At 41.3% G+C, this 18947-nt stretch overlaps 3 protein-coding genes across 3 annotated transcripts; 2 read left to right on the top strand and 1 right to left on the bottom strand.

Annotated features, from left to right (window-relative positions):
• Window positions 1-164: 164 nt before the first annotated feature.
• F5891DRAFT_978252 (uncharacterized protein) lies at window positions 165-1618 on the bottom strand (the record flags this gene model as incomplete). The annotated part of the gene is made up of 5 exons (XM_041376774.1): window positions 165-380; window positions 437-548; window positions 661-752; window positions 885-1305; window positions 1512-1618. The coding sequence occupies 5 exons, from the start codon at window positions 1616-1618 to the stop codon at window positions 165-167; spliced, it is 948 nt and encodes a 315-aa protein (XP_041228332.1).
• Window positions 1619-1900: 282 nt separating this feature from the next.
• On the top strand, window positions 1901-2490 carry F5891DRAFT_1185883 (uncharacterized protein; the record flags this gene model as incomplete). The annotated part of the gene is made up of 2 exons (XM_041366608.1): window positions 1901-2056; window positions 2122-2490. The coding sequence occupies 2 exons, from the start codon at window positions 1901-1903 to the stop codon at window positions 2488-2490; spliced, it is 525 nt and encodes a 174-aa protein (XP_041228333.1).
• Window positions 2491-18198: 15708 nt separating this feature from the next.
• Window positions 18199-18798, top strand: F5891DRAFT_948147 (uncharacterized protein; the record flags this gene model as incomplete). Its single annotated transcript, XM_041374785.1, has 1 exon — window positions 18199-18798. The coding sequence occupies one exon, from the start codon at window positions 18199-18201 to the stop codon at window positions 18796-18798; it is 600 nt and encodes a 199-aa protein (XP_041228334.1).
• Window positions 18799-18947: the final 149 nt, after the last annotated feature.

Raw genomic sequence — 18947 nt, forward strand, 5'->3', positions numbered from 1 at the left:
ATCATTTGTGGCGTATTAATTGTTCCGGACTTTGCTATTCCTGGAGACTATTTCCTTGTTAATTATGTAGACACTGACATATTTCTTCATTCTCAGAGACAACTCTTTTAACTCATCCCTCACTGGACTATACTCTACCATAGATATTACCATACCTTTCCATATCACAGATCCATAATCCTGGCAGGCTCCTTAGATCCCCATTGTACAATACTTCTCTCTTGGACCTCCTGCCCTGTCGTGTGCAAGTCCGGCAGGTGAAGAGTTTCTTCAGGTGCGCTCTTATTTGCCTCCCCACAATTCCGGCAGTTGAAGAGTTTTTCAGGTGCACCCCTTGTCTGCCTCCACCATGCACCCTCATCTGCTTCCAGCATGCATGTCTACCTCCCTGCAATTCAGGCAGTTGAAGAACTTCTTCAGGTGCACCTGCATCTACCTCCCCACAATTCAGGCAGTTGAAGAACTTCTTCAATTCTTTAGGTGCGCCCTCATCTGCCTCCCCACAATTCAGGCAGTTGAAGAACTTCTTCAGGTGCACCCTCATCTGCCTCCCCACAATTCCACCAGTTGAAGAACTTCTTCAGGTGCACCCTCATCTGCCTCCCCACAATTCCGCCAGTTGAAGAACTTCTTCAGGTGCACCCTCATCTGCCTCCCCACAATTCCGCCAGTTGAAGAACTTCTTCAGGTGCACCCTCATCTGCCTCCCCACAATTCCACCAGTTGAAGAACTTCTTCAGGTGTGCTCTCATCTGCCCACAATTCAGACAGTTGAAGAACTTCTTCAGGTGTGCCCTCATCTGCCTCTCCACAATTCTGCCAGTTGAAAAACTTCTTCAGGTGTGCTCTTATTTGCCTCCTTGCAATTCTGCCAGTTGAAGAACTTCTTCAGGTGCGCTCTCATTTGCCTCCCCGCTCTCATCTGCCCACAATTCAGGCAGTTGAAGAACTTCTTCAGGTGCACCCTCATCTGCCTCCTGGCATGCACCATCATTTATGTCTACCTCCCCGCAATTCAGGCAGCTGAAGGACTTCTTCAGGTGCGCCCTTATCTGCCTCCCCACAATTCTGGCAGTTGAAGAGTTTTTCAGGCGCACCCTTGTCTGCTTCCGGCATGCACCATTGTTTATGTCTACCTCCCTGCAATTCAGACAGTTGAAGAACTTCTTCAAGTGTGCCCTTGTCTTCCTCCCCACAATTCCCTTCATCTGCTTCTGTGCAGTTCCGGGTTCATTGACAGAGAGGACATGGATTTGTGTGGTTTGTGCTCTGTGATGTACATTTTCAAATGGTGCGGCCTCTAATCTACGCTTTCCATTCACATCTGACTTCTATTATCTAAAGCACAATCCTCAACTGTGTAATCAAGCCTGACAACTTCCTCATGGGCATCGGCAATCAGGTCAATGTCATCAACTTCCGAATTTATTGTCTTCTGAAGACTTATTGACACGATACACATCAAATAACAGTAAGCTTTATGAAATTGAAGGGTCTTACTGCTCACTAACAAGGTCACCGGTGTAACAGTAGGACTGACATGTGTACTCATTATGCGTTTCTTATGACACGGCCCTATCTTGGCAGGGGTTCGATGATGATACCACACGTGGATCATTATGCGTTACAAGTTGTACTTAGACATTTTGGGGCGTAATGGGTGTGTATTTTACCTTTGAGTGACTTATTTGTGTGTAATCGCTACTTGTTCTACAGGTTTAGTATGTATTTGTGTGTGGTGCTGCCCTCAAGTCCCCAAAATGTTCTGAATTACAATGCTCACCTATCAGCGCATGTTCCAGACTGTGAGTTTTGCATATAAACTCACAGTGACATTAATCCAGATTCCTCCAGCTCCACCCAATTTCGAGTCGCGCCAGTCCTCTCGCCTTTGCCCATCATGCCACCGCACCAAGATCTACTGCAGGCCAACACTGAATTTGATTCCGAGTCCTCGTCAGAGTCTGATTTGGATGACTCAGACGAAGAGCTTGTATGTGTCCATGCCACAATTGCACCTGCTCCTGTAGATGCAACATCTCAGGAGCTCCGTCAGGTAAGCTATTACATTGTTATCGAGTTTGATATTATATTTTAAATTCGTCGGTTCGCAACCACTAGGCTCTCGAGGTCACTCAGAAGTTGTTACTCAACTTGCATAGTACATACCGGGAGACTATGAAAAGGAATGCACTCCTTGAGGCAGCAACATCCAAAGGTCACAAACAACGTAATCTCACCCCAAATGATCTTGCGATGGCAGCCAAGGAAGACACCATCCGAACTCTTGGGAGGAAGTACTCCATCACTCATTGCCTTTGGGTTAACATTGAGATCTTCCCGTTGTGTACTTGTCCAGACATCAATCTTAACAGCAAGGAATGCTGGATAAGTGGGGTGTCGATGGAGGATGGTGTAAAGGCTGAACTATTCCAGTTCATTCCTACAGAAGAGCACGAATTGATGAATTATCAGAGTTTTGGCTCTTAGGTATGTCGTGCCTGTCCTGTCAATGTATTCTCATGTTCTGATCTGAATCTCCTTAGTTCGGGAGGGGTGTCAGTAATGCTCATTCCAAAATGGCTTCAGATGTCAAGGCATGTGCTGGTGCCATCTTCAGTCTGAGCGCGAACATCTTCATACAGGGCTACAAACAACACGAAGACACCGGATGTCGTGCACTTTTACTGAGTCCCCATGGTGACTATACAAAATTTGTGCCAGTGTTGTTTCCTACACCCAAAAAGCCAGTATCAAGTGAGATGCTCCAATCAGCAAAGCTGGTGCAAGTACGTTGTTCCTCCTTTTCTCATTGTACAGGCTAATAAAACCCTTGAATGGCAGGTGTTGAAAGTATCGCTCTTTGGCAAATCATCGTTGGCTGCCACAGGTGCTGCATCTTCGAGGACAAAGGCCAAGATCTAGAAACTATGGGCTACAACACCAGGTATGATTGCTGCTGCTGCTGTTGTCGTAAGTTATTTTCGACTTATCGTTACAACTACAACTCATTATTCTCAAATATCAGGCAATATTCCTACTTTCCAGTGACACAGAACTGACTGAGATTGGGGAGACTACTAAGATACCATAAAATTTGACCCTTGCATTGGAATGGTCTTGGGACAGTCTTGGAAGATCACCCCTGAGGCTTCCAAGCAACTTCCAAGATTTTTGGGTTGTCTTGCAACCGGACTGCAATGCCACCGGTAAATTGAGGCCTTCCACACCCTTTTAATATATTTCAACCAAAATTAGAATTTTCCGACATATATCTGCAAACCCTGAACTTGACCACCGGTCAGGTTCAGACAGTTAGGATGAACCTTGGACTGAACTCCTATGAATGTGTTTGCAAAGGTTCGGTTCGAGTTCAGAATGGATTCGGACCATCAAACACTAGATTTTCATTTGCAAAAAATCTACAAGGTCACATTAATACACTATCAATGGGCCAACGGCTACTCTTCATGCACAACATGGTTGTCATATGGAGCAGAGAACTCAGCTTGGGCTGTCGCGGAGATGTGGCCGTGCTGATAACCACTCTTCAGCAGTTGAAGAGCCTCAAAGGTCGTCAGCAGTAAGCAATTACAACGTGCCATTCCAGTGATACCCCCACTCGAGAATGCTCGTTCCGATGCTACAACGGATCCCTGTATAGTGAGGTAGTCTTTGGCAATGCGGGAGAGAGTAGGGTATTGAATAGAATGGTGCTGTAAAGTATTTTGAATTTGAGCAACGTAAATAAATGATGTGATGTACCCCCCACCACACCACCACATTGTCAACATCCTCCAGTAGTGAGGCAAAATAATCCTCCAGTTCTTGATGAGGTCGTCCAAGTTGTGTTGCTGCATCATCCGTGACACGCAATTTGATGGAGTCACACATCCAATTTTGGCCATATGAGCCTTGGCGACCAAGCGACAAAGGCACAGCAACACCTGGCTTCATAACAGGCAAGGAGGCACTAGTAATAGTATGAAGGTACTCATCAAACTATGTAAGATTAGTATGTGTACAATTAATGAAGAGACGGCAAATGACATACAACTTTATTGAAACATATCATGCCCTCATCAAAGTGATCAGAGTCCCATTTAGCTTTCACATATGTGACTTTATAGTTTGAGTCCAATGCTACAGACTCAACACGTTAGTGTTCAAGGTTCAGAGGCATTAGCATAAATTACATACCGAGGCAGATGAAGTATACATCGGTGTTGTCAGTCTTGTGATACCATTTCTGAAGGTTATTGACCCCAGCCTCAATGGCTGTTGAGACATTGCTGAATTTTGAAGAGCCAGTCATGGTTTTCCACATCTCTTGAAGAAATTCAAGCACTGGAATAGTGCACCAAATGGTAGGTTCACGAGTTGCTGAGAATGTTTGCTGAGCATCTGCGGGTTCCTTGTTGCGTAGAATGTAAGCATATGGGACATAGTCAAAGGAAATAAATAATGAACCTGGAGAACATCATATATCAACTTCAAGTCCTTCCACTCTTGTGGCAACAGCCTGAATCCCATGTATGACTTGCCGTCCTGCAGGTTGGGAACCTTGTCACTATCATCAGCAAGTTGGGTAAACCTATTGACTCCCTAACAAATAAAATTAGTGATGCTATTCGTGGTAGCTATGAGTAGTAGATGACTTACTTTTTGTAATTGTAGAACATGCTGGATCATATAGACAAGCATGGCCCAGTGTGTTCAGATCCATTTCAAGAGCTCCAGGGGAGGCTCATTCACCTCATTGCAGCACTTTTGAAAGAAGATGCAAGCCTGAGGAGACTTCCATATCTGAGGAAGGTATCAGTATTATGCAATGGCAGAAAGGACTACTTACCTGTGTGACAAGAGCAAGTGCTTTTCCAATGGTGTCAGCGACATCGAACTTGACATTTTTATCTTCATCATCCAAATCTTCAGCTGCCTTTTTGTGTAGAGCACTTGCTAGTGTAGGAGCAACCTCTTCCACGAAATGTTTTGCTGCTAAGTGGAGTGCGTGCTCCATACAACTAAACAAACTCATCAGTGATCTAGATCTCAATTCAAACATCAAATATTATGCACCATACTCAATGTTCAACCGCATCCCACTTCTCACCAGAAGGGTCAATATCATCAGCAACAGTCTCAATAGCAGTGTTGTTGTTGGTGGCATTGTCGGCTGTGAACCAAACAACCTTCATATGGATACCCAATCAACATTCGGCCGATATTGGTGCTACTGTGATTGCCATCAATTGGTGTGAATGCAAGTTGCTCTGTCTTGAGCTCCCACTCTTGAGGAGTTTCAATTGGGGAGTCTATATAGTGAGCAGTAACAGAAAGGAAAGGATCACCGGGGTCGGATGTCCATGAGTCGAATGTCATTGATATTTTGCTGTCGACATGCTTAAGTTTCTCTTTCATACGCTCAATGGCCAGCTGGGCGCATTGAAGAATCTCATCTCATGTTTTGGTGCGATGGGAAATATCTTGAGCTGAGAGGGAGGGTCGGAGATATTGAAGCAGATGACGGAAGGGTCCTTTATCTACAAGTTGGAAGGCCTGTTTGGTGTAAGGATCTTAATAGTAGATTAGAAAGTGAAATCACATACCTCGTCTTCACAGACAATGAGTTCGACAATATAGTCCACAAGCCCAGCCTTGGTGAACGCAGGAATCTTGGGAGTGAGCGAGTTGTCTAAGGTTTTCTGACTACAGTTGTGAAATGTCATAAAATGGTAGTGAAAAGAAGGGGAAAAACTATGCACAGCTGGGGCATTGTTTTGCACATGCGAGGTATAGCATGATCATGCATTGTGATACCACATTCAGTACACTGGTCCTTGTAGATGGGGAAATGGCACTTAGGGCAGCGGGTGATGTGAGTGCAGCAAGTTGAGATGCTGCCCTTCAAAAAGCACTGGTGTAAGGGTACTCCATTGGCCTTGCATACTTCACACCACCACCCATCTTCATGCTCCTGTGTGTGGGGGTTGATGCGACCTTTCTCGAGGGTGAGTACAGTAGTCAGATCTGCACTTTGCTCATCTTTCTTTAGGGATTTGCGGTTGTCTCAGTCCTGGTCCTTGTGCCTCTTCATCCTCTGGTAGGCTTCCTCAGCAGCCTCCTCTTCCTCATTATCAGTAACATCTTCAAGTTCGGGTGTGTCATCATCATCATCATCTTGGCGACTGGCATTGACAAGTGCTTGCTTGGGTGCAGGGCGTGCTTGCTTGGGTGCAGGGCATGCTTGCTTGGGCACAGGAACATCTTGAGGAGGCACTGGAGCCCGCTGTTTTGCTGGGACACTGTCAACAGCCTCACAAATCTTCTCCATAGGTTTGATGGCACAGCCTGAATGATGGATAAAAGAATTAAGAGTGCCATTGGAGTTGGATGCAGGAGGGGGAGGAAGGACAGCAATGTCATTGTCAGGGTCATTGATCCACTCCATCTCTTCAGCATTTTTCAATGAACCATCAGGATGATGGGCTGGTGCAGACAACTCAGACATAGGTGAGGTGAGAAGTGTAAATGTCAAACCTATACCACAATTGAATGTATGTTAAACTAAATACAAAAATGTTGTGCACCTTAACACATCATAATGACAATCCATGGCACAAACTCGGTGTTGAACCTGAGAATCACCACAGTAGTAGGTATATTCTGAAATAAAAAACATTAGAAGTCAGTGATTCGTCAAACATGACAGAATATGAACATAGTACCGGCACTTCAAGTTGGATTCAGATGAATTGCATAGCTCAAAACACCGACAAGCACTATGATGAGGGTAATCTAGTTATGGTTAGCAGAAGATGGTGAGCGTACTACTTGAACTGTCAAGAGAACAAAACGGCCAGACTCGTGTTTGCACATGCACAGGTTCGAACCGGTCCGGACTTGTCCAGAACCAGTTCACATGCATCAGGAAATTACCAAACCCTGGACCTACCAGAGGGTTCAGTCCAAGAGAAATGCTGGACCTGTGACTGAACCATGAGTCTGGTTTGGAAAGGTCTGGGTTTGAACTGAGGTTTGGAACTGGACTGTGGCAGCACTAGTGAATAGGAAAAAGAGAATGAGAATCATACAATCAAATGTAATAGAATACTATGGAATGATGAGTAAGCATATGTGACAGTGTGAAGAGGTGAAAAGAATAGAACTGTAACATTACCCCTGTTTTAAGGGTAGTAAGCCCAGATTACTATGAAAGTTAAAGATGATGTGATCATTTATAGGAAGAAAGAATGTTTGAAGTGTTACCCAAATGTCTTTCCATTAACCACTCATCCTCAGAACTCAGGAATCCCTTCCATTTAATATGATAAGACCATCTAGATGATGAGCCACAATGACCAATAATGACTTCAACCTCATATTCTTCTTCTCTGTCAATGATATCTGGGGGTGCATTAATGAAGTTTGGACCATGTACATCATTTTCTTTATAGGGAGAAAGTAATGTGGCATGGAAAACGGGATGAATATGCCATTGAGATTGGAGTTTTAATTTGTACGTGATGGGCGAGAGGACTTGGAGGATGGTAAATGGTCCTTCACGTTTTGGGGCAAGTTTCTGATTAGAATATCTTATCGCCTACAAAGAATGGTATGAATTTAGACGTGATTCATTGATGCATAGTGTTACGAGCGAGTTTATGAGCAGCTAGTGCTTCATTGCATGCTTTATTCAGCATAAGTAGTTGTGGTTCAATATTAGGGATGTCAGATTTAGGATGTGAATCGGGAAGATGTTTTGGGTGATAGCCCATCATGAGGTAAAATGGGGACATGCCATGCACGGAATGATGCTGTGAATTATGGATGAATTCAGCAAGGGGAAGCATGGTGGCCCAACTGGTCTGGTTGTTGGTGCAGAAGATTTGAAGATAGACCTTGAGTTCTTGATTAACTTGTTCAGTCTCTCCATCATTCTGAGGATGGAATGTGGTGGAAAGGGAGTTTTGTATCCAAGGAGTTTTCTGAGTTTGAGTTGGAATCTGGAAGCAAATTGGAGTCCATGGTCTGATATAAGTTTATTGTAAAGTCTGTATCTAGAGAAAACTTTGGAAAAGAAAATGTTCACAACTGCTTCAGAGTCGATTGTCTTGAGACAAGGGGTGAAAACTACCCCCTTTGAAAGTCCATGGTCTACCATGACCATGATAGAGTTGAAGCCATCCAAAAGTGGTAAGTCGGTGATAAGATTGACTGAGCAATGAGCGAAGGGTCAATTAGATATGGGAAGTGAGATAGGTGCTAGAGGTGGATGTGAAGGATGTGTGTTGACTTTATTCCGTTGGCAAATGCTGCATCCTTCTACATAGTTCTTGACAAAGGCCGCAAGACCTGGCCACCAGCAATCATGGGCTGTGGTAGGGGAGTCGTGATGGAGAGAAGTGAGTTCATGGCGAATTTTGCCAGGGGGTATGTAGGTAAGTCCTTTATATAAGAGAATTCTGTTGCTCAATTTGCAGTCAGAAAGAGCCAAGCTGAGGGGAGGTGGAGTTTCTGGGTCCATAAGCGCTTCAAGTGTTGTATGTACTACTGGGTCAATAGAAGAGGAAATTTGTAGTCTGTCCGTAAGAGAAGTGTCAATGGTGTTAATAAACAGCAAATCAGGGAGAAGTTGAATCAAAATATTGTCCTTTTCATTGGTATTGACCAGAAGGTAATCTATTCTACAAGATAATAAATCGGGAATGATTAAGTCTTTACCCGGTACATATTGAATGTGAAGGTCAAACTGTGAAAGGAAGGTTTGCCAATATGCTTGGCATTGGTTGAGGTCTTGAATGTCTCTGAAATATTGAAGATTCTTATGATCAGTGTGTACGGTTACAGGAAAAAGGGGAACCAAGTAGATAATGTCGCCACACTTTTAGGGCACAGACAATAGCCAAAAGTTCTCTGTCATAGATTTGGTAATTTTATTCAGTGGGATTAAAAGACTGCAAAAGGAAAGAGCATGGTAACTAATCTCCATTATCGTTTTTCTGTAGGAGCACAGCTTCTGTAGCATAAAGAGAGGTGTCAGTTGCAATTGCAAAGGCTGTGACTTTATCTGGGATCTGTAAAATAGGTGCCATAGTGAAGGTTTGTTTTAGTTTTTCAAAAGCATCCTCTTGTTCTTTGGTCAAAATAAAGGGTTTATCTTTCTTTGTGAGATCAATTAAGGGTCGTGCCACTATAAAATAGTCGGCAATAAATTGTCTGTAGAAATTAGTGAATCCGAGGAATGATCAGACTTCCTTCACTTTCACGGGAGTCTTCCATTTGGATATACCTTCTAGTTTGGTGGGATCCATAGTTATTGAGCTGTGGTGAATAATCATACCTAGATAATCAATCTCCATGACATTGAACATACACTTTTCTGGTTTCAGATAAAGGCAATGTTCATGGAGTCATTCTAGTACTCTGTGTGTTCTTTTCTGAGGAGTTTCATAATCGTTCGAGAGAATATGAGAATATCATCCATGTAAATAATTATCCATCCTTCCTGTAGCATATCTCCAAAGATGTCATTCATCATAGATTGAAAGGTAGCCGGAGAGTTACACATGCTGAAAAACATAACTGTTGATTCAAATAAGCCACAAGCTGTAGCAAAAGTGGCTTTCCACTGGTCAGATTTCTTCAGATGTATGTTATTATATCGCCATCTAATGTCAAATTTGGTGAATATTTTCGCATCCTTGAGCTTATCTATAAGATCTGATATCAGCAGTAAGGGGAAGTGTTACAATCGCTATCTGTTTCCCTTGTACTCATATGATATGCCTTCCACTTTTGGAACTGTACTTTATTTCTCACAAGCTGTCTTGGTCTGTGCACACATATTGGCCTATTTAACCACTGTAAGAAAGACATGTCACACTTCTTGATATTAAAATCCTTAGAACAAACCAAACTCCCATAATTAATTAATTATTATTGGAATGAACACTTATGCTTTGTACATAGCCTCAGACCTTTGCTTATTGATCTTTCCGATAGTCACTTAGGATATAAACTCTTGTATATTTCCTGTAGTTCCTCAGTCTGAATATTATATTAGTCCTCACATTAGTCCTCACTCCAAGTCCTCATATCAGTTCTAGTCCTTCAACTTAGTCAATATCCATCTCAGGCCTAGGAAGGAATTCCCTAGGCTGGAGTTCCAATCCTCCAATCCTCTGATCCTCCGCTCATCCACTCATCTGATCCTCCGAAGTTTCCAGAAGTCTATCCAGATCTTTCCCGCGGTCCTCCAGACCTATTCTGCTTTGGACTTTGTCCTTGCAGCCTTTCCTCTGTTTGCTTCTACTCAGGACAAGTCCCGAGTAGCCATTACACATATCCATATCAGGACGAAAACTCATTGTAATTTCTGGAAGTTCCTCCGGAACTTTCCCACACTCATCTGGAAGTTACTTGCACCCGTCCTGAAAGCCCTTCCGAAGTTTCCTGCACCTTGAGACATCTTTGGACTTTCTTTGGACACCAATCTGAAATTAAGGGCACATACTTGGGTAAGAGGCACAGCGCACGAGCTGAAGCCAAGCCCCTCAGAATCAGTCCTACCCTCTGTGCATGGTCTTAATACTTTAGCAGAGAATGTTCCAGGTGAAACCCAGTAGATTAATGTGAGGAATACAACCGATAACTACTGTGCTTGAATAGTCCATATGGTGTGCACAGACCAGGCTAGAAAAAGTAGGCATGAAGTACATATTGAGAAAGAACTAAGAATGTTCATAGCTGGACATGTTGATGGTTACTAGCACAATAAGAGAAATGAGGTACTGAAAGGTAATCCACCTTTGTATCATAGTGATAGACATAGACCATTGTCCAGTAGAGGGAGAATAAATGGGAGTGTACTTCTTTTGTAATACTACAAGTTCTGAATATCAAACAAGAGTGCTGAAGTATAATCAGGAAAAGTATAGGTTTCCTGATGTGTTCAGCATGAGTTTCAGGTTTCTTCATGTCAAATTCTAATGGTAGAGAAGGCCAGACCTTGAACACCAAGCAAGCTGAGAGACAGCCAAAACCAACCAAACAGACTGCTATGATGGTGAGATACTAAGACCTAATCCTATGAAACATGCTCTAATTATGGCTACAAAGAATCTTAAATACCTCTGATGACCTCTGAGACTAAACCCTCCTACTACAAATATCCTCCCCTCCCTAAAAATATGACACTCTCAGGTTATAGGAGAAGAGGCTAGTGGGATGAGAACTGGATGTGAAGTGGTAATGAGAATGGTGACTGAAAAGGCAAAAAATAAAACATATAGGCAGTGAAATGTTTGGGTAAATGGAAATGAGAATTAAAAAAAACTTATATCAAAATATGATAGGTACCTTAAGCGACATAAGTGTGAATTGTGCCAATGAGAATGAGAACAAATCTAAGATATGTTAGAAAATTTCAAGTTAGAATATGTAGCATGAGTATGTGGTGGTGGTTGAGTCATTGAATGGTGTTAATGCTTATGGAGGCTCACTAAGAGATTAGTGTGTTTGATAAATAAAGACCTGAAAAAGTACATCTTGGATGTATGTGCTATGGTGAAAAAATGATGTTATTGACCTAACTCACTATTTGTATAGGTTGTCGATGTAGGATGTTCTCATTGATGATAGGCTCTATTTGGACACTTTGTTTTATGAATCTGTATAGAAGAGGCAGGAATAAGTGCATTTGTGCACATCATATCATAGCAGCATGCTCAATAACCTGTTCTTCACTAATGTTGTCCCTATCATCTTGTTCTATCCTTCCAAACTCTTCCTTCTCCTCTACTCCATCTACCAACTAGTACCCTGCCACTGTTGTATATTTATACATCTGTTTCATTAATATTTGTTGGTGTGTTTTGATCATAAATGCTTGCTACTGATGGTGCTAGTGTTGGCAGCTGAGTAGTTGTACAAGGTAATAAGGTATCCATAAGCAGTGATAGCACATTGGGGCATTCTATAGTAAGTCCAGGCATAATACTACTTGCCTTATTTCAAAGTCCTCTAACTTCTTCAAACTCCTCTTCTCCTTTTCTTTCTCTATCCTCCTCATCTATTCTCTTACTTCTCTCTTCTTTTCTCTCCTGCTAGTGGTGGTGGTTGCTATTTGCATTTTTTCAAGTCATGCTAGCATTTGCTGGCATAGGCATAGTATCTGCACATGGTGCTGACAGTAGTGGTATGAGGTAGAGACTTATTGATTAGATGTGATAGGAGCTGAGAATAGTGATGGCATGAGTGATAACAATGACATCATGAATGATTATGTTACATTTGGTATTGCTAGTAGAATTGCGCTAATATATATCTGCAAGCTCACCATATTCTGTAGACTCTCTCTTTCTTTCAACTTCTCTATCTCTTTCTCTTTTCCATCTAATTGTCCTTCTTCTCTTTTTATCTTTTTATTTCTTTTTCATTCTCTCTCCTCTCATTTCTGCTTATCATCTGTGTGTCTGAGTCATGTTAGCACTTGTTGGCATGTGCTAGGCATATATACTCAATACCAGGAATTGCTGGAATCAGATAGGTGTGGTAGAAGAAGGCATTGATGACAGCTGTAGGTAAGGTATGCATGCAGAAGGTATAACATCCACTGTGGCTGATGTGGGAGGTGTGGCAATTACTGTCAAATGTGAAAGTGTTGGTGATAGTGTGATGTAAGTGGAAATATATGATTTTGAGTAAATAATGAAAGTAGGTGAGTTTAATATGGTATGCAGGGGCCAATGAACATTGAATGCTGCCTCAAAGGCATGCCAAGTAGCTTTCTGCAATAGGAAAAAAAATTGAATCACCAATCTGCTAGACTTCTAGCTTTTCACTGCAGCAGGAACCATTTGATTTCCCACTCATTAATCTAGTCATTTAGTAAAATTGTCTTGCATTGCTAAAACCACTTGGATGCTCTTCTCTATTCTTATAGTCTTATTAAAAAGGTAATAGAAGAAGAATATTAGCTATTTTTGTAGAATAAATACTTGCTAAGACTGAAAATTTCAAAAACCAAAATGCAAGTGTAGCAAAGGTAATTGAACCAAACAAGTTACTTCCTTAGTAGAATAAGTACACAAATAAGCTAAATTGGATTAGAGTCAAAAGGCAATATAATTAACAGCTGATACTATAGATACAAGAGATAAGAGAGTGAGTCAAAATCCAAGAGAACATGGGAATATAAGAATAAACTAAGCAGACAAGCAGAGTAGGTGAATCATGAGCTCTCACTCTAGTCACCAGGTGAAGAGGGTCATGCATCAGAAAAAAAAGTCTATGCCATAATAGCTTATTATAGCCATTATGAGAATTGTGAAATACTTCATGCAAATATCTAAAAACAGATACTGATAAAGGGTATATGTGATTCTTATCATTGCAATCCTAAGCAAAATAAGCAAAAATATGAAAATCTCATGATGTAAGCCTTATGGTGACTTGTTAATATGATCCATTATTACTCTTAGCTGCATTTGTAATAGAGTTCAGGCTGAATTAGACACTAAAGAAGAGGGTGGCCTATACACACATGCTAGGTTAGAGGGTGCAACCTTAGAATGCAGGACCAAACACTGCAGGCATTTTCCCATTTTCCTTCACTAAACATCCAAAAAAACATTGATTAAGAAGATAGAATTTTTCTCTCATTTTGTCTGTCAAAACATTAGAAAAAAGTAATTCATATTTCAATGATTTTCTATGGGTAGGACATGATGCAAAAACTGATGATGTTCCTTCAAGGATAATGCTATATTTTCTATCTATTGTCTTCTAAATAACAGTTTAAAATAATGTCAAATTTCTTCTCCATGTTTGTCAAATATTTTGTGTATATTTGAAAAACACAGGGAAGAAAATCAACATTATTTTAAGCTGTTATTTAAAAGACAATAGATGGAAAATACAGCATTATCCTTAAAGGAACATTATCAATTTTTGCATATGCCCCACACACAGAAAATTATTGAAATATAAATTACTTTTTTCAATATTTTGACAGACAAAATGAGGGGAAAATTTTATCGTCTCAATTTATGTTTTTTGGATGTATGGTGCAGGAACATAGGGAAATGCCTGCAGTGAAAGACTTGTGAAAGAATAGTAAGAGTTTCAAGACTAAGTATAGCAGGGTTGTTGATGTGTTGAATAACTATAAGACTAGCATGAGTACCAAAGTACAGGCTATACAAAGTCTGAATAAACAAAAGATTGATTGTATAAAGTATAGCTGCCCAAGAATGACTCTACTAACTATGACTTATAATAAGAGATGTGAAGTGCCATATGAATTAGCTAGTGAGCGAGATTATATCCTACAATGTGAAAGTCCAGAATGCATAAATAAGAATAGTAGTAAGATAAATAAGCCCACATATATGTAATAAGACAGAAGCAAACCACTAAGTAGATAAGCATGTAATAAGGCATGAGGTAAGCTGCTATATATATTATTCAAATAATCAAGGCTTCTGATAGGTCACTGATGAGAATATTCATATTTATTCCTATGATATATTTAATACCAGATAGATAAGATGGAAGACACACCAGCAAAGTCAAATAAATAAGGACAGAATATGGTATAGTGAATTATAAGTAGAAACAGACCTCAGAAGTAGATGGACTGCCTTTGGACAACTCAGATGCATATATGAAGCTTTCAGAAGGTTAAGGGAGGAATGCTATATAAGGTATCTATGAATTTGGTAGGATATGAGCCCAATGTTGAACTCATCATTATACCACTCTCTAATAATGTGACACCCACATTGGAAATAGTACTGCTATAGAGTTTTAATCTATGATTGTCTACATAAAAGTTGCAATCCAGAGTCAGAAGTAAGCTTTATGCCCAATCAAGTATTTTATGCCTAATGTTGACTTACATTTTAAATTCTTGGCATTGTTGTCATATCTCTATATTTGAAGAACTTAACAAAGTGACTGTTACTTACATTAACAAATGTCCTGCAGCATACACTTTTGACTATTAGAATACTATCAGCCATAAGTTTGCAGCAATTGCTGGAGAGGGGTTAATATATGTGCTTGTAATTATTGCTGATTTGGATTTGCAGTAGGTTGTCTCCAAATTAATAAGAAAGATGTCTTAGGAGATTGGAAAGATGCTAAGACAACCAGAGAGTTTAATTGTGTTCTCCTCCTCTTCTATCTGTTAGATTGTTCTTATTGATTTTTGCTAGAGACCCCAAATCTTATCAAAAATCGAATTATACCTATGATCACCCTTTTAAGTAAAATGCTATCTGTGTAGCTTGATACTCTGTTTGATCCACAATTCAGAGGAACATGTGGTCTTTCTAGCTTTATGAATGTCTCAGATCTTGTAGTCTCTGAAATGTGCTTTAATGCTTTCAAGAGCAAGTAAGTCTTTCATCATATTTCCTGGGTCCAATATTTGAAGGATTTAAACTTATTCCAGCAATTTGAGGCTACTCAGCTAGGACCAAACTGTATGGCAAGTTGGTATGCAATTACAAATACCTCCATCCCTGCCACAATATGAAGAAGCTATCAAAGATATATAATTTTTTGGTATAAAAACTTATTTTGAGTGTGTGTTGCCTCAGAACACTATCTTTCTAGGTAGTTGTAATTGCACTGCTAATATTGAGTAGACAGATTTGAAACATGGCAAAGCAGAGAAACATATTGTAAATGGTGGTGGGCAATACCACCAAAGACCTGTCCCATTCCCACAGCACCACCACAGCCAAATATATATTTAGAACGACTCCAGCATCTGCATACTGCAAACACAACAAAAACGAGGTGGTCTTGCAGAGAAAAGTGTTAGAACTGGTATCTTGAATGTTGCTACAAGAACAGAATTTTATTTGGATCATTATTGGGCAACATACAGGGTATGTAGGGAGTAGTTTGGTAGGAAAATGACCAGTAATAGAAATTCTGTTCTTGTACGGTCGTGCGCAGAGGTGATATAGTTAAAAGTTATGCGTGAAGCAAAGTGGTAGGACGAAGAGGTCGGTACACAAGTCTATCAGAGTGCAATAGCCCCTTAAACACATGAAACCTCAGCCACAAGCACGTTTTTCCATAAATGTGATATACCATAAGTGCTAACATTGACCCATTTGATGTGCTTGATGTGTTGCAACTTGTTGCTAGAGCCCATGATAATTATTCTAATGGGTTGTTCATGATATATTCACTTTCTTAATAATTTTGAATGAATAATGGGGTGCCCTTCCCGGTATGGACCTTCAAAAAAACATTGTTCAAAGCCCTCAAGGATCAGCTCAAGCATGCTCGCAAGTGTCATCATAACAAGGAGAACATACCACACCTGTGAGGCATGACTCTCCTTCACAAGCTCCCACAGCAGGTCAAGGTTCTCAAGAAGCAATTGGCTGCTTCAAATGAGAAGCTTGTATGCACCCAGGACCAGTTGCATCAAGTACGCGAAGCTCATGCAACCGCCTATACAAAGGTCAAACATTACCAGAAGGTCCTCGGTTACGAGCAAAAGAAGGTCAAGTGCACCAAAGTTGCACTCGTCAAAGCATTGCAGGATGCTGTGAGGTGGAAGGGAACTGTAAAGGATAGATCTGATGAGCTCACTCGTGCACATGGAGACCTCGAGGAAAAGACAACTCAATTTCTTAAACTAAAGTGTAAGCTGCAAGAGGAGGCTTGCAAGATGGAGGAAATAGCAGAAAAATGGAAAGCCGAGTGCTCTCAACTTGCGGAAGAGCTGTCTGGGTGTCAACGAAATGTCCTTGCCCTGTGCAAGCATTCTCAGCGTAATGCAATGTGTGCCATCAAAGCTGCGCTATCCAGAAATAAACCACATACCTTCAAACTTATGCATAGAAGGGCCTACACAGTTGAGGCCAGGAGCCTCGCGAGATATCTTGTATGCACCAGATGCTCACAGGAGTTGATTGGGAGAGTAATTCAGAAAATCAGGATACTTGCAGGAGTTTCTGCAAGCCACATCATGATCCGCCACACAGTTTCACAAGCCCTAATTGAAGGAGGGATTGCAACAAGCATTCAGCTTGGCTATGAAATTTCTCAAGCTTATGGTAAGTTTATCGTCAAATGACACAAAAATGACATATGAACACTTTTCAACAGGCTTAACAATAGGTGGTGATGGGACAACTCACAAGAATGTTAATTATGAGTCACGCATTATCGAGCTCAAGACCCCTCTTATACTGCTGCATCCCAACAGAAGCACCATGCCCGCATCATTTCCGTATCTTCATCTATTAATCACACTAGTGAAACTCAAATCAGCGGATGGAAGGAAGAGATTTCTCACCTGTCATTGACATTCTCACAAAGTCCATTTGCAAAGCGCTCAGGTCTGTCACTGGACATTGACAGCTTCTTAAAAAAACTCAAAGGGATGCACACCGATCATGCAAGCGATCAAAAGAAGATGTGCCGCCTGTGGAAAGAATGGAAGCATCATGTTTATGCACTTCCTATGGCTTTGAGCATATTGAGAAGATGAAATGTGACGCACCAAATGATCTTTGTGCCATCCTTCTCCAGGCAACACAGGAGATCATCAACTCTCTCGGAGGAAGTGAAAAATGGGATGCATTGGATGTGGATTCACGTCAGCCTTATGTTACAGAGATGATTGAAGGACTTGCACTGTGTTTCGGTGAGGGGATCCTAGCTGCATTACCGGATGATGAACACCAATCAGTAGAGTTTTTCTTTTGGGCTGGCTGCTCAATGCATAAAGAGCTTAACTCTGTCAAGGGAAGAAATGTCACCATGATGAAATGGTGGGTAGATAATGGTGTTCCTGCACCTGTACTCTTGGAAAACAAGGATAACGCAGCGACAATACAGCTAGTCGAGATGGTTGATACATCAGCTGCAGCTGTGAGGTGGGCATTCGAGGTGTCATCCCATGGTGGGGTCAAGGTGGCAAGCATTGTAGGCGCACTGTTCAACCACAAAGACGACAAAAAGGGTCAGGGAGATATCTATCAGTTTTTTTTCATACAGGTTAAAGGCAATGTCATGGGCACATTGAACAAGTTTCCTGACACCAGTAACACATGCTATCACTCTCATTGTGATGCTGCTACTGAGTTGATTAAATATCTCAAACATTACCTCGATTTCCTCGACTTCATTCGCAACAACAAGACAAATGCGCACCTGAACCACATGGAAGAGAATCTTGACAAAGCTCTTCATGATATGGCTACACTGGTAGAATTAGCTGCCTTAACACTGTACAGTCAGTTGATCACGAAACCCTACATGCGGCTGGTTCGTGCACCTGGAACTGAAGACCTCAATGTTCTCAATTTGAGCCTTCTCCATGACGACCTTAAGAATCACATCAAAACCATCATCAATAAGCCATCTGTCATCTTTGATTTTCATCCAGACTCTTACCTTTGTGCCACGTTTGACAAGAAGCCGTGGGATGACTTGCTTGTGATCCAAGCCATCATAGATATGCATAATGCAGGAACACTCCCACACCTTATAGAAGTCTTTGTCGCATTTTTGGGAGGTGCGCTGGAAACATGGGAACAATTTACAAAGGAGTTTGCTGCAGGTGGCCTAATAGCCTTGTCGTCAGCTGAAGAACATGAGCTCACAGCAATGCCCATCACCAATGATGTGAATGAGGGGATACTTGGGATGTGGCGGAGACACTCGTGTGACAAGCCAAGTCTTACGGTTGGTCATTTTTCAAACCAGGCAGCCTTCACACACAACGAAACGCAAAGATTTTATGAATGCATTGTTTATTGATGAAGATCATGCACATATACAGAAGGAAGCTCACCAAATCGATGCCAGTGGAATTGAGATGCACCAACGAGACACTGTCATCCAGTACAAGAAGACGGTTGCTGAGGAGAATCACAAGAAGGAAGCAGAACGCCACACCAAGAAGGCTT

The sequence above is a fragment of the Suillus fuscotomentosus genome (genome assembly GCF_016647785.1).
Source record: "Suillus fuscotomentosus strain FC203 chromosome Unknown F5891scaffold_15, whole genome shotgun sequence".
Taxonomy (NCBI): Eukaryota; Fungi; Basidiomycota; class Agaricomycetes; order Boletales; family Suillaceae; genus Suillus; species Suillus fuscotomentosus.